The sequence below is a fragment of the Arachis hypogaea genome, chromosome 11 (genome assembly GCF_003086295.3).
Source record: "Arachis hypogaea cultivar Tifrunner chromosome 11, arahy.Tifrunner.gnm2.J5K5, whole genome shotgun sequence".
Lineage (NCBI taxonomy): Eukaryota > Viridiplantae > Streptophyta > Magnoliopsida > Fabales > Fabaceae > Arachis > Arachis hypogaea.
In genome coordinates this window covers 134,289,197-134,301,619 of record NC_092046.1, presented here as the reverse complement: position 1 = coordinate 134,301,619, position 12,423 = coordinate 134,289,197, and the positions used below count along the sequence as shown (strand labels likewise).

The following is a 12,423-nucleotide window of genomic DNA, read 5'->3' as shown; positions in this document are numbered from 1 at the left end:
TTGTTTGAAATCTAAAAATTAGAATTTATTCAAGAATTATTTTTTTTAGTTTTACAAATCAAATATAAAAAATATTTCTCTTTATATATTTTAACAATAAATAGATGTTTAATATAAAAGAAGAAAATTTAACTCATATATATAAGAATTATTTTAAAATTAAATTCTATTATATTAATATGATAAAATCATTCTAAACTATGGAACTGAATCTCAAATAAAAATAAGAAAAAAGGATAAATAGGTCTCTGATCTTTTGTCTCGCGAATATTTTTGTTTTTGACCATTGAAAATTACTTTTTAAGCCTCTAACTTTCATAAAACTTGGACCGAAATAAAATTCTTTTTTTATATTCAAATAGCTTCTAAACAAGGTCGGAAAAGAGTGTCTGTCTGGTATAAAAGGAGGGTAAGGTGACGGCTTTTGTTTGGGTTTGTTGAGATGAGAGAGAGTTGGTGGAGCATTGAATGGAAGAAATGGTGATGGGAACATTGGACCTAATAACTGCATCTCCTCATTCATCTTCATCATCTTCATCTTCTCCCACCACTGATAATAACAATAACAACAACCACCCTTCTTCTTCTTCAAGTATCTCAACAAGAAGAACCGATTTGAGCACCGACCTCAGACTTGGCCTTAGCCTCTCTCCTTCTCATTATTCAACACCATCAAGGTACATACATCCATCCATCCATCTACACCCTTAATTTAATTACATTAATTAATTAAGATGTTAATAGCAGGGAGCAAAGAAGTAGTTTTGATTGGCCACCAGTGAAGTCAACATTGAGGTGCACCCTTGTTGAGAAAAGTCAAATATCTCACTTTGTTAAAGTATACATGGAAGGCATCCCCATCGGTAGGAAGCTCAATCTGCTGGCACACCATAATTATCATGCTCTTGTTAAGGCTCTTGCCAACATGTTCAGAACTACCATACTCTGTAAGCAAATCAACTCTTCTTTCAAATTCAATCTTATATATAATCAATCTCACACTGCCAATTTCTTTTTTCTTTTCTTTAGGCCCTAACTCTCATCAATTACCACTCATCTCTGGGAATAATGTTCATGTTCTTACTTATGAGGATCAAGAAGGGGATTGGATGATGGTTGGAGATGTTCCATGGGAGTAAGTTTAATTATATTCATCTTCTTCAAAATTTGCTGAAATTCACTCCATTTGCTCGTATTGATTTCTTTTAAAATGTGTCTCTAATATTTAATTAAAAAAAATAAGGTGACAATTAAATTTTTAAAAATTTTAATTTTGGACTAATAAATTTTCGATGGAAAAAAATATCAATTAAATTTTTTATGATAATATATAATGAATATATATGTTTTTCTGTTAATAAATAATGTGAAACAAAATAAAGTTGTCCATATATTTTATTATTTATAATGATAAATATATTTGTTATCACATGAGTATAAAAATAATATTAGTACTAAACAATGAAGCATTATTATATTTTGAATTTTTATATAATTTTTATTAATTGTTTTTTATTTACAAAAAATTCTATCAAAACATATAAAATTTTATTCTAAAAATTATTATTTGTATGATGATTTTTTATATAGAAATATATTACAATATTTCATAGCATATATAAACATGCATATTGCTAAATTTTAGTGATGAATTAATAAAAAGATATAACGTAGAGAACTAAATTAATATTTTTTTTAAAGGCTAATTAGTGTGAAGTGAATTTTTTCAAAAATCTATTGCTTTACTTGAATAATATTAGGATTAAAAAATCTAAAATTAAAATGGCTTTACCCTTGAATGTAATTTATCTTAACAACGTCATTCATCACTAGTATAGCTTTTTTTTTTTTTTTTTTTTTTCTATATAGACATCATTAGTATAGCTATACTATAAGCTAAGTAGGAAACAACATTAACTATTTATTTATCCATTTTTAGGATTATTTTGACAATTTCTCATTATATTTTATATAATATATACAGGATGTTCTTGACAAGTGTGAAGAAGTTGAAGATCACAAGAGCTGACAGATGTTAAGTCAATACATAAATAACTTGTTAATTTGCATATATACAATGTTCTTCCATGCAAGCATTCCCTCATCAATTTTCACTGTTGATAGGAATTTTTTCCCCTAGTAATTATTAATTAGTTAATTAATCTAGCGGGTGGGTGGAAAAAAACAGTAGAGATATATAGAAATATTCCACAAGGGAACAACGGCTTTCCATTATTAATTATCATCATATACACCAAAAAAAAAAAAAAAGATTATATAGATGTATAGCTTCTTACCTAATTGCTAATTCATCAATCATATCTATTGTGTCTATTTGTCTTTTAGTCTCTCTCTGCTTTATGGTGGATTCTCCTAACTATTTATAGATAATATATTAACCATATTGTCTTAATTAGACTGTAGCTAGCTTAACTATTTAACTTTTGTAGCCATATGAGATAATATTTCACCTGGCTCCCATTATTGCTAGTTCATGGTCATACTAGGAAAACAAATTTAAAATATAATTTAAATTTGTCTAATTTTTTAATATTTATTATTAATTCTAACAATAATTATTAATACTAAATAAAATAAATTTTAATTATTTTTATTTAATTTTTTTTATTACCAAATATTTTCGATATTTTAGTTAACTTGTCCTTTGGTGCTAGCTAGTTAGCTAGCATGCATCAAGTGCTATTTGTTATTATCATTAATATTAGCAATATTTTGATATACATGCATCTCAATTATTACTTTCCTAGAATAATCTTACCAACAACTTGAAGTACCAAATACTCAACCAATGCAACCAAACCACATGTGTTTCAATCAAAAGAATTTTATGAAATAAAGCTAATAGTGAATTGAAACAATGAAAAGCTAATTAAGTAAAGTTGTTCATAATTTCTCTGGAGTGTATGTACGTGCTTTGAAATTGATGTTGCTTCGCTTTGTTGGGTACAACATAATTGGTAATGTGTGTGTTCACACGGCTCGTGTCAAGAACAGTGGTTTTGCTTTCATTTTCGTTGATTAGTGAACAAGATTCTAACTGAATTAAAACTCATTCATCATAGTCCAATAAAATTTTTTGTTTTCAAATAAAGAAAAAGAAAAATATTAATTAAACACAACATGTCCGTAATATATGTGAACTCATCTTACTTGATTGTTGATGAAACATTCACCAACTGACAATGATGCAACATCTGGGACAATCATTGATACCCATTTTAATTTCGAGTTTGAATTCTTACACAAGAATAAAAAGATAGTTGAACTTTTATGAGGAGGACTGGAGTCAAATAACAGTTATATACTTATATGTCAAACATTGAACACATTTTTCTTTGGTTGAATAATTGAATTATTCTTTTAGAAAATTTTAAATTATTGAAGGAAAAACCTATACAAACAAGTTGCCAGTAACCTATCCATATCGTTCACAGAAGTGATGCTCTTACAGTCTTACGCCATAGCAAAGGTTTTGGTTTTATAATTGAAGGTACTTAATTGTTAAGAAAAGAAAAGAAAAAATCTTGTTGAAATGATAAATATTTTTAATTTTTTGAATATATTGAATAATCAAAATTTTAAATTATTGTTGTACTCCAAAATGATCTAAATCCACAATTGAAATAGATATAATTTTTGTAATTCAATTTATTTCATAAAATGACCTATTTTGATAAATAACAACCCTAATATTTTACTCCACTTCATTAGAGAAATTACTTTTTTCTTTTTTTTAGTTTGTTACTGGCCAATGAGTTGGTTCATATACAAGATAAAATTTGAACTTCTAATGACATTTATTTAAGTAGACGAGTAAACTAATTATTCGATCAACTCAAATTGGTTATTAGTCACCAAAAAAAAACTCAAATTGGTTATTAAAAAATTTATATGATAAACAATGTTACAAATATTTCTTTTTTGGTCAGGATGTTACAAATATTTAGCCTTACTGGATAGACTGGTAGCTATAATGGGCCTGAGGCCCAAAATGAATGAGCGTTTACAAAGCAATCAAGGCGTCCAAAAATCGAGAGGCAGTGTTAGGCCCAAAACGAAACAAAAAGGTAAAACGACGGTGTTAATCGGAAGCGGCGTTAAATGTTAAATGTTAAATGTTAAATGTTAATCCTCCAAATTCCAATTCATCCAATTCGAATGCATCGTGAAGAGAAATCTTTGGAGCCTAAACTAAAATTCGCGGTTAGCAGTTAGCAGTAGACGATTCACTGAAGCCTCAGCATCAGCATAATGAAAACCCCAGCTTCAGGTTTCTACAGAAACCCCGTGAAGTTCAGAATGTAACTTGCTTGCTACCTTCACTCCAAGCGTTGCATCGCGTTGATACATTCATTCATTCATTCATTGATTCTTGAGGTATGTATGTTTTCGATGCAGGCCGACTTCGGAGAATTTGGTGCCGATTCGATTGGACATAGAAATCGACGGTCAGCGATACAAAGACGCTTTCACTTGGAACCCTACCGATCCTGATTCCGAGGTCGTACTCTTCGCCAAGAGAACCGTTAAGGACCTGAAACTCCCTCCCGCTTTCGTCACCCAAATTGCACAATCCATTCAGTCTCAGCTCGCCGATTTTCGTTCCTATGAAGGCCAAGACATGTATGCCGGCGAGAAAATTATTCCTATCAAGGTCTTTTCTCTCTTCATTCTTTTTTTTTTTCCCGTTTACTTTTCGCGCTTGCGTATTAATTGAACTCGTTCTTTTTCGTAATTTCAGCTTGATCTCCGTGTAAACCATACTCTCGTGAAGGACCAGTTCTTATGGGTAATATTGCTGTTGCTATTGTTATTGTCGTCATTGTTATCTGCTTCTGTGTTGTATGTCTAAACTCGTTGAGTTTCTAGGACTTGAACAATTTCGAGAGTGATCCTGAAGAATTCGCCAGAATCTTCTGCAAAGACATGGCCATTGAAGACCCCGAGGTTGGAGTAAGTCTATCTATCTATCTATCTATCGCGTAATGTGGACATGTTGCAGCGTTTAAACTCGTTGCTTCTTAGTTAAGGAAAACTTTGAATGGAAAGTGAAGTCTTACACTGTGCCATGATTTGTGTTTATTACTATGTGAAAACTGTGTTGGTGCTGCATTTTCTGTTCGTTAGATAGCAACAATATGTTGTGTCAATAGAGGACTTGGATTCTTCTATCATTCATGAAGTACTACTCTCTTCCTTGTAAATAAGAACACAGATACACTTGGAAAGTGAAAACTTACTAAACCGAAACATGCGTTTGTTTTGCAGCCAGCAATTGCCTTTGCTATAAGAGAGCAGCTTTACGAGGTCCATGTTTCTATTTGCTATGCTATATATCATGTTTGTGTGTTACATATCGTATCTTACCATAAATTTTTTGTTTGTTTGCACATTTAGATTGCAATTCAAAGTGTGGTTTCAGCAAGAGAAAGCAGATTGAGCAAGAAGGGTCGTCGAGGGGCTGAATATGCTCCAGTCAGGTATTCAATACATTTCTTTCCCAGATCAGTTGCATTATATGATTACTTCAAGGAAGGATATTTATGTCCCTAATCTGTTGTTTCATTGCTGCTTGTCAATTCTCTATTAACAGCAAAGGAGGTGCTGTGGCAGTGGACTTGGTCAAGTTATTTGGCCCAAAATCTAGTGTAGTTCGGTGAGTCTATTAAGTATGCGTGATGCACTTTTCTTTGCTAAAATTAGATAACTTGATGCTGATTTGTTATGCCATCATCTAACCACACTATGCTGCACATTGCCATGGTGTTTATGCAGTTAAAATGCTAATTGAAATGGCATATGATGATAGTTAATTGGTAATAGCATGTTTTATTGAGCTTTTGGAAATCCCTAAATCTTGGATATAACAAGAGATTGTCTCTTGTGACTTATGTCCTACCAATGGTTTTCAAGTTCCAAGAAGTGAAAACCAAACATGCTAGAAGGCTTAGTTATTGGCATCAGAATTATGCTAGCAGAAGCAGATCAGTAGTTGCATAAGGCAACATCTTACATATATCATATGTTTTTGCAAATAAGAAATGAATAAAGTGAAGATATCAATGAGGAAAAATCAGTGGATATGATGGTGTCCTATAATAAAAGGATTGTGACTTGAACTGGGAATACACTTCCTCAGAAAGAACTGGATATGACTTATGGAACTTGACTCGGAATATAGAAAACTACATTGTCTTTATTAACTGTTAGAAAATGTTTTTGTTTATAATTCTGTTTGATGCTCCATTATATAAATTTTTTAGCAATTTTCAAAGAGAACAATTCAATGCACAGATAATGTAAAAGAAATTATTGGTTGACACTGTTAATAATCTCATCTTAAGAACTAATTTAAGCATGGAAGTTTCATTTTCTTAGGCCACGAACTAATTTTCAAGTTTTGTATGCATATTCTCCTATAGTGGTACTTAGATTCAAAATGGAATGTTCATTGGCTTACCGTGTTTTTCTTTTGTTGCATTAGGAAAAGAAAGGAATGGGACGTGTATGAACCTATCGTGGACCTTCTTTCCAATGAAGAAGTTGATGCCCTTGAAGCAAAAGAAGAACGGAATTTCAGGTGAATTGACAAGCATTGCTTATTTAGAAGAGTAGTATAGTTCTATTGAAACCTATATTAGTTAGAGGGAATCATTACCAAGTTATTATTGTACTGTGTGGAAGTTGGTTTCGTAGAATCAGAAAATCAACGAGTCAGCATGTGTTATCATATTAGGTTGTATCATTTCTTCATCTTCATTCTGTGTACAAAGACACTAATCAGTAATCAGCATCAAGGCCAAATTAAAAAAGAAAATTAATTACATCTTATTAGCATAGTATCTAGGGTAAATTACATTGATCTTCTACGATACTGAACAATATTACACAAGTAGTCTTATCTACCATACAATTTAAGTTATATGACACTTGATACTTCCTTTTATAAAAGTGATGTTGGCCTTCCTTGTAAACGCGGCTCTGAAAAAGATTAATGTAGACATGGATAACTAGGGGTGGCATGTAAAATAACATCTCTTAATCGTAGAGTTTAATTCATTCTGGTGTATATATTTTGAATTTGATGTGCTTTGTGATACTAATTTATCAACTTATATGCACCCGTTGCAGTTTACACCTTTCCCTGCTGGGGCAAAAGAATAGCACATTATTCCCTGATTATTTGAATACCATCTATAACTATTTATTATCCAAGACTGAAATCATTATTTCCAATCAAGTTCATATCACATAAACCTATGAACCCTCCACGAAAGGAAAAATGTAAGTAGGGCAGTGTCTTATAAGGCGTGCAATATCTTATAACAGTAGAGACGGAGGGTTTCAATTTCAATGCTAAGTAAAGCTAGGATGAAAAAACAAGCAAGAAAGAAATATGAAGCAGTAACAGATTGAGAAATCAAAATCCTATGTTTTCCTCCCCACATGCCTGGAAAGAAATGGGAATATCCATGATAGAATAAAACAAAATGTGGGGTTGAGCCTATCCCATCTGAGGTTGCCAGGGCCAATATGTAAAGACAGACTTTACAGTGGCCCCATTTCTGTCATTGTAGAGAAAATGTCCACACATAACAGAGTTGAAGATATTGCTCCAATACTCATCTCTCGAGAAAGGTAGAGAATGGATCATGTGGGCTTGTTATATCTGCGTTTCAGTACTGAAAGGAACAGGAGGAAGACAGAACCAACTGAATAATAATGTGCCTCAGCAATAAATATCTTCAAATTCATCCCAATGTAAAATTAAATGAAAATATTTTGGTCATAATAAACGTTTGATAGAACAAGCATTTGTTGGCCTGCGATATAATTTGACTACTTAAAATGGGCATGTGGTAGATGAAGCCTTTATTAGCAGCGGTAGATGATGCCTTTCTTTAATTAATCCACGTGTTCATCAAACTTGATATTTTTACGTTCAAGGTTCACTCAATGAACATTCTCTGGTCTAGTAAGCTTCTAAATTCTAATATAGGTTTTGAGCATGTTACTGTCTTCAAGATGTTTTAGTTTATAGGTATGCTTGTCTGCCATTATTTTAAGATGCTAAATACACGCCATTGATTGAAATCAATCTAATGATTGAAATCAAACTTTCCACAGGAACATTATGTGCATAAAATGAAACTTTCATCATACTATTTTTTATTTCGATATGATAAAATTTTAAAATGTAAGAAATATTAGTTATTGATTATATATCTACTGAAGTTCTTTTTTTTTTTTTGAAATTTGACAAGCTTAATCATAATCAGTATAATAATATCACTTGATTTAATCAATCAATATTAAAAAAAAAAAAGTAAAATTCACACCTTTAATATTTGCATATACAGTAATGATTTTCATGCTTGATTTATTCAAATTTACAGTTTACCTTGCTTGCGCATTTCATACATACCAATTCGGGTCAGAAAGAATCATTAAAATAGAATAAATTATTCAGAATTGAATTACTAAGTTTATCAAAGTAAAAAAAAAGAAGTTGAATTATTATAATTGATCTGCAAATCAATCCAACAAACATGTTCATTATTTTATAGATCTAATCGGATCAACCTAATCAAACCAAATCAAATCTTCTACTATTCTTCTCCTCCTAACGAAATCCAATCAAATTTTGAGGACTCCAAAGTTGACTTCTCAAAAAAAAAAAAAAATTATGAGAGAGAGACAGAGAGATAAGATTGAAAAGTGACTTTCTTTTTCCATTAAAATCTCGCCATGATTTTTGTTCATCAATCACGGGGATTCGGATTCCCTATAAACAACACTTTGAATCGAAAATACAAAAGAAAAAGAAAAATGAAAATGGGCCGTGAATACTGACTGATTTTCCATGGATTCAATCCCCTATTGAGCCGATTTCTACAATGATGATTAATTACATTCATACCACCATGACCAACTAAGCAACCTAGTACGTACGATAATACATACATTAATTAGCATACGAAAAAAAACCACTTGCTAATTGCAGCTGCTGCTTCACTTTCTTTGAGGAAGGATCATGAGGAGGTTATGTTGCAGGGTGCTGTGGACTTTGACTTATCCAATATTGACCACATTACACGAACATCTTCATACCCACACGCCATCACTTCTCCATGCAGATCCATCACACTCTTCTCTTCCTCCACTGCAAATTTAATAATTAGCTTCAATCATTCCAGCAGAATAATATAGATCTAACCTTGAAGAAACACAAACCTGTTTGAGTGGACTTCTTATTGTTGTTGTTGTTGTTGTTTTCCCTTGTAGGTTGGTTATTGTTGTTGAAGAAAGTGCAAGCTTTCTTGAATGGGGTTGCTATGGTCTTCTTCCAAGATGCCATTTGAATTGCTATTGCAAGATTAAATCCCTTTGGAAATTGGAATGATATATGAAGAGAAGAGAAGAGAAGAGAAGAGAAGAGAGCAGAGAGGAGCAAGATCCGTGAGAAGAGTATTGTGTTGAAATTGAATGGAATAGAATGGAATGGAAAATAAGAGAGTGGGTTTTTATTATTATTATTATTAAGTAATGAGTGATTATGATATAGTCATAGCTATGGATATGATGAGGGGAAAAAAAAGTTGAGGGGGTCGGCTACTGCGCCAAAGCACATGCTGCACGCCCCTTCTCACTCACACTCACATGTCAATTCTTTTTCACTACCACCATTACTTTATTATATTCTATAAATTATTCAAAATTACTTATCAAATTGTTTTAATAGCTATTTAAACATTATAGTTAAAATACTGATGTATATTATATTAAATAATTTAGTTAAATATATTAAATAATTAATTTAGGTTGGTCAAGTGATTAATTTACTTGTTTATTTATACAAATGTCAGAAATTCAAATATTAATTTTTGAATACAATAATTCATTAATGGAACTTAGATCCACAATGAATTAGTCTTTTGTTGCTTTTATCAGATTGAGAAATACTTTAAAAAATAAAAATATTAAATATATTAAATTATTTAATAATTTTTAATTATTAATAATTACTTATGAAAAAAATTCTTAAGTGTTCTAATATCATATTAGTATTCTTATTTTGTAATTAATTATTTTTACATTAATATTATATATTTATTATTATATTTAATTTAAAAATATTAATAAAATAAAATTTAACACCATTGATAAAATAAATGACATAAAACAAGAATAATAGAATACATGTTTGCTTTCAAAGCACAAAATAATTTTTTTCAATAGGTAGGGTTTGTTTTTAAAAATTGAAATTAAAATTAGAAGACTATAATTTAGTATTGTGTTTGATGATAAAAAATTAAAAATAAAATTTTAATTTTGGGATATAAAATTTCAGCCTCTTCAGTATTTTTAGAAGGTGGAAATAGAGGGGATTAAATTTTTTGGAATTGGAGACTAAAACTTTAATTTTTTTTAAATACTTTTATTTAACTTTTTAAAATTTAAATCTATTAATTAATCTTCATATTTATCTTAAATCAAACATAATATTTAGCCATAGTTTAGGACCAGTTTAGATAAACAACTTAATTAAGTTCTTTTAAAAAAAGCTTAAAACACAAGTATTTATATTAAAAGTAGTTTATAAATAAATTATTTTTATATTTAAAAGTTATCATAGAAGTACTTATTTTAAAGTTGTGTAATAAATAAGAATGATAAAATAGCTTTTGAAAATGAAAAAAATTAAATTTTTTGACTTCTTCAAGAGTTTTTAAACAACTTTTTCGAAAATTAAAAGTATATCTAAAAATTTGTACTAAACACCATTAATATAATTTTTTATAAGTCAAAAATCTAAAAAAAAAGTAGTTTTTGAAGCTTTTCAAATAGATCTAATATATTTTATATTAAATACAATACAAAGACTTAATTTAATCTTTTTTTTTTAAATTTCTATCTTCTAATTTTTATCTCTCAATTTTAATCTCTCTTCTAAACGTAGCCTTAGGTATGTTTGTGTATGACTGTATGTTAAAATATATTATTTTTATATTTTTAAAAAATAATCAATTTTTATTATTGCATAGTTAAATTTATTTTATAAATATCTAATAGTTTGAGTGGATGTGTATCATTGAATGAATTAATTAATTGTATTCACTTTACCAGTTTACCCTCTTTCTTTGTTTGGCTGCTTCTCTTCATTCTCTCTCCCCAAATAAGTTAACCTATGCCCTTTTCGTGGAAGGCCCTATTAACTACTTCACATGTGTATGTCCTCCTTCCTCTCTACTCTCTTTACCTTTCTACTTTCCTTCTTCCTACCAACAAGTACCAAACCTTGTTTTTCATGTGAAAGATATTTATATCACCATACATCAAAGGTGAAAACTCAAAACCCTAAACCAATAGTGATGGCATGGACACGCTATTTCTAATTTTATTTGAGTAAAATCCTGCGGACCATTTTATTAAAAAAAGCTAAAATTTGTTAAATTTCCATGTGAATTTAAGAGATAACGAGTTAATTTAGTAGATTATCTAAATATAAGAAAATTTATTAATTTTTTAAAATAAATATATAAGTTAAAGTAAATTTAAGGAAATAAGTTTATTTAATATTTTTTACGTCTCTATCCATGATGAGGATTCTTGAGGTACATGCATTTTCAATGTAGAAACTAGAACTGACATTACTCTTATTTTGATCATGGCATGTTTTTATTACTACATTGGTTCATGTTGATAAATATCATATGGGATGAGATGGATGGTACTAGAAGGATAGATATGATAAAAATGTAAAATTGTCTTGTGTGACATTTTTATCTATCTAATGGGCCTGAAGGGAGGGGCAAAACAATGTTGAGGGTGGAGAGGGACCCTTATAATATGCAATGCATCTCTGCAAAACATTCCGAGTCCTTTTAACTTGTTGTAATGAAAATGAGTGAAAATGTGAGATAGAGAAGCCATTGGGACAAAGGCTTAGTTACCCGCTTCATTATGGCATGTGACACTGACATGGTGTTTTTTGGGAATGGGAACGTGGAACTATGAACAACACAAGATAACCCCAAAAACAAACCCAACCCCTTTGTGGGGTTTCTATGCATCAGCCATCAGCCATTTCATTTTCAAGCCCCATTTAGCTAGTAGCATAGTACTATTGCTCCAAAATTTTTTTACATAAAATACCCAAAATGTGTATCTGGATTAAATTATTAATATATATTTTTAAAAATATATAAAATTTTAAAATTTCTTGTTAAAATGTGCTATTAAATTTATTTTTTATTTTTCTTAATCTATTAATAAAAATTTCTTAATTTTTTATAACAAATTATATTAGTTTATTTATCTACTTAAATAAGTATCAATGTTTGAATTTTATCTTATGTATGTAGTAAATTATTGATCGACTTATTGAAATTGGAAATACAA

At 29.9% G+C, this 12,423-nt stretch overlaps 3 protein-coding genes across 5 annotated transcripts; 2 read left to right on the top strand and 1 right to left on the bottom strand.

The window, feature by feature from the left end:
* The first annotated feature begins 398 nt into the window (after positions 1 to 398).
* Positions 399 to 2,334, top strand: LOC112722719 (auxin-responsive protein IAA31). Of its 2 annotated transcripts, none has more exons than XM_025773849.3 (4): positions 399 to 677; positions 748 to 947; positions 1,030 to 1,135; positions 1,985 to 2,334. In XM_025773849.3, exons 1-4 carry the CDS (start codon positions 469 to 471, stop codon positions 2,037 to 2,039), a joined length of 570 nt encoding a protein of 189 aa, XP_025629634.1. In that variant the 5' UTR covers positions 399 to 468; the 3' UTR covers positions 2,040 to 2,334. The 2 variants fall into 2 exon arrangements, with proteins under 2 accessions (XP_025629634.1, XP_025629633.1); XM_025773848.3 differs by having other exon boundaries at positions 413 to 677; positions 745 to 947.
* Positions 2,335 to 4,114: 1,780 nt separating this feature from the next.
* LOC112722718 (chromatin structure-remodeling complex protein BSH) lies at positions 4,115 to 6,845 on the top strand. 2 transcript variants are annotated; one of them, XM_025773846.3, is made up of 8 exons: positions 4,115 to 4,322; positions 4,420 to 4,675; positions 4,763 to 4,810; positions 4,891 to 4,974; positions 5,290 to 5,328; positions 5,419 to 5,501; positions 5,615 to 5,677; positions 6,506 to 6,845. In XM_025773846.3, the coding sequence occupies exons 1-8, from the start codon at positions 4,273 to 4,275 to the stop codon at positions 6,603 to 6,605; spliced, it is 723 nt and encodes a 240-aa protein (XP_025629631.1). In that variant the 5' UTR covers positions 4,115 to 4,272; the 3' UTR covers positions 6,606 to 6,845. The 2 variants fall into 2 exon arrangements, with proteins under 2 accessions (XP_025629631.1, XP_025629632.1); XM_025773847.3 differs by having other exon boundaries at positions 4,140 to 4,322; positions 4,891 to 4,968.
* Positions 6,846 to 8,727: 1,882 nt separating this feature from the next.
* Positions 8,728 to 9,573, bottom strand: LOC112722717 (uncharacterized). The gene is made up of 2 exons (XM_025773845.3): positions 9,256 to 9,573; positions 8,728 to 9,184 (listed from the first exon to the last, which is right to left on the bottom strand). The coding sequence occupies exons 1-2, from the start codon at positions 9,377 to 9,379 to the stop codon at positions 9,054 to 9,056; spliced, it is 255 nt and encodes an 84-aa protein (XP_025629630.1). The 5' UTR covers positions 9,380 to 9,573; the 3' UTR covers positions 8,728 to 9,053.
* Positions 9,574 to 12,423: the final 2,850 nt, after the last annotated feature.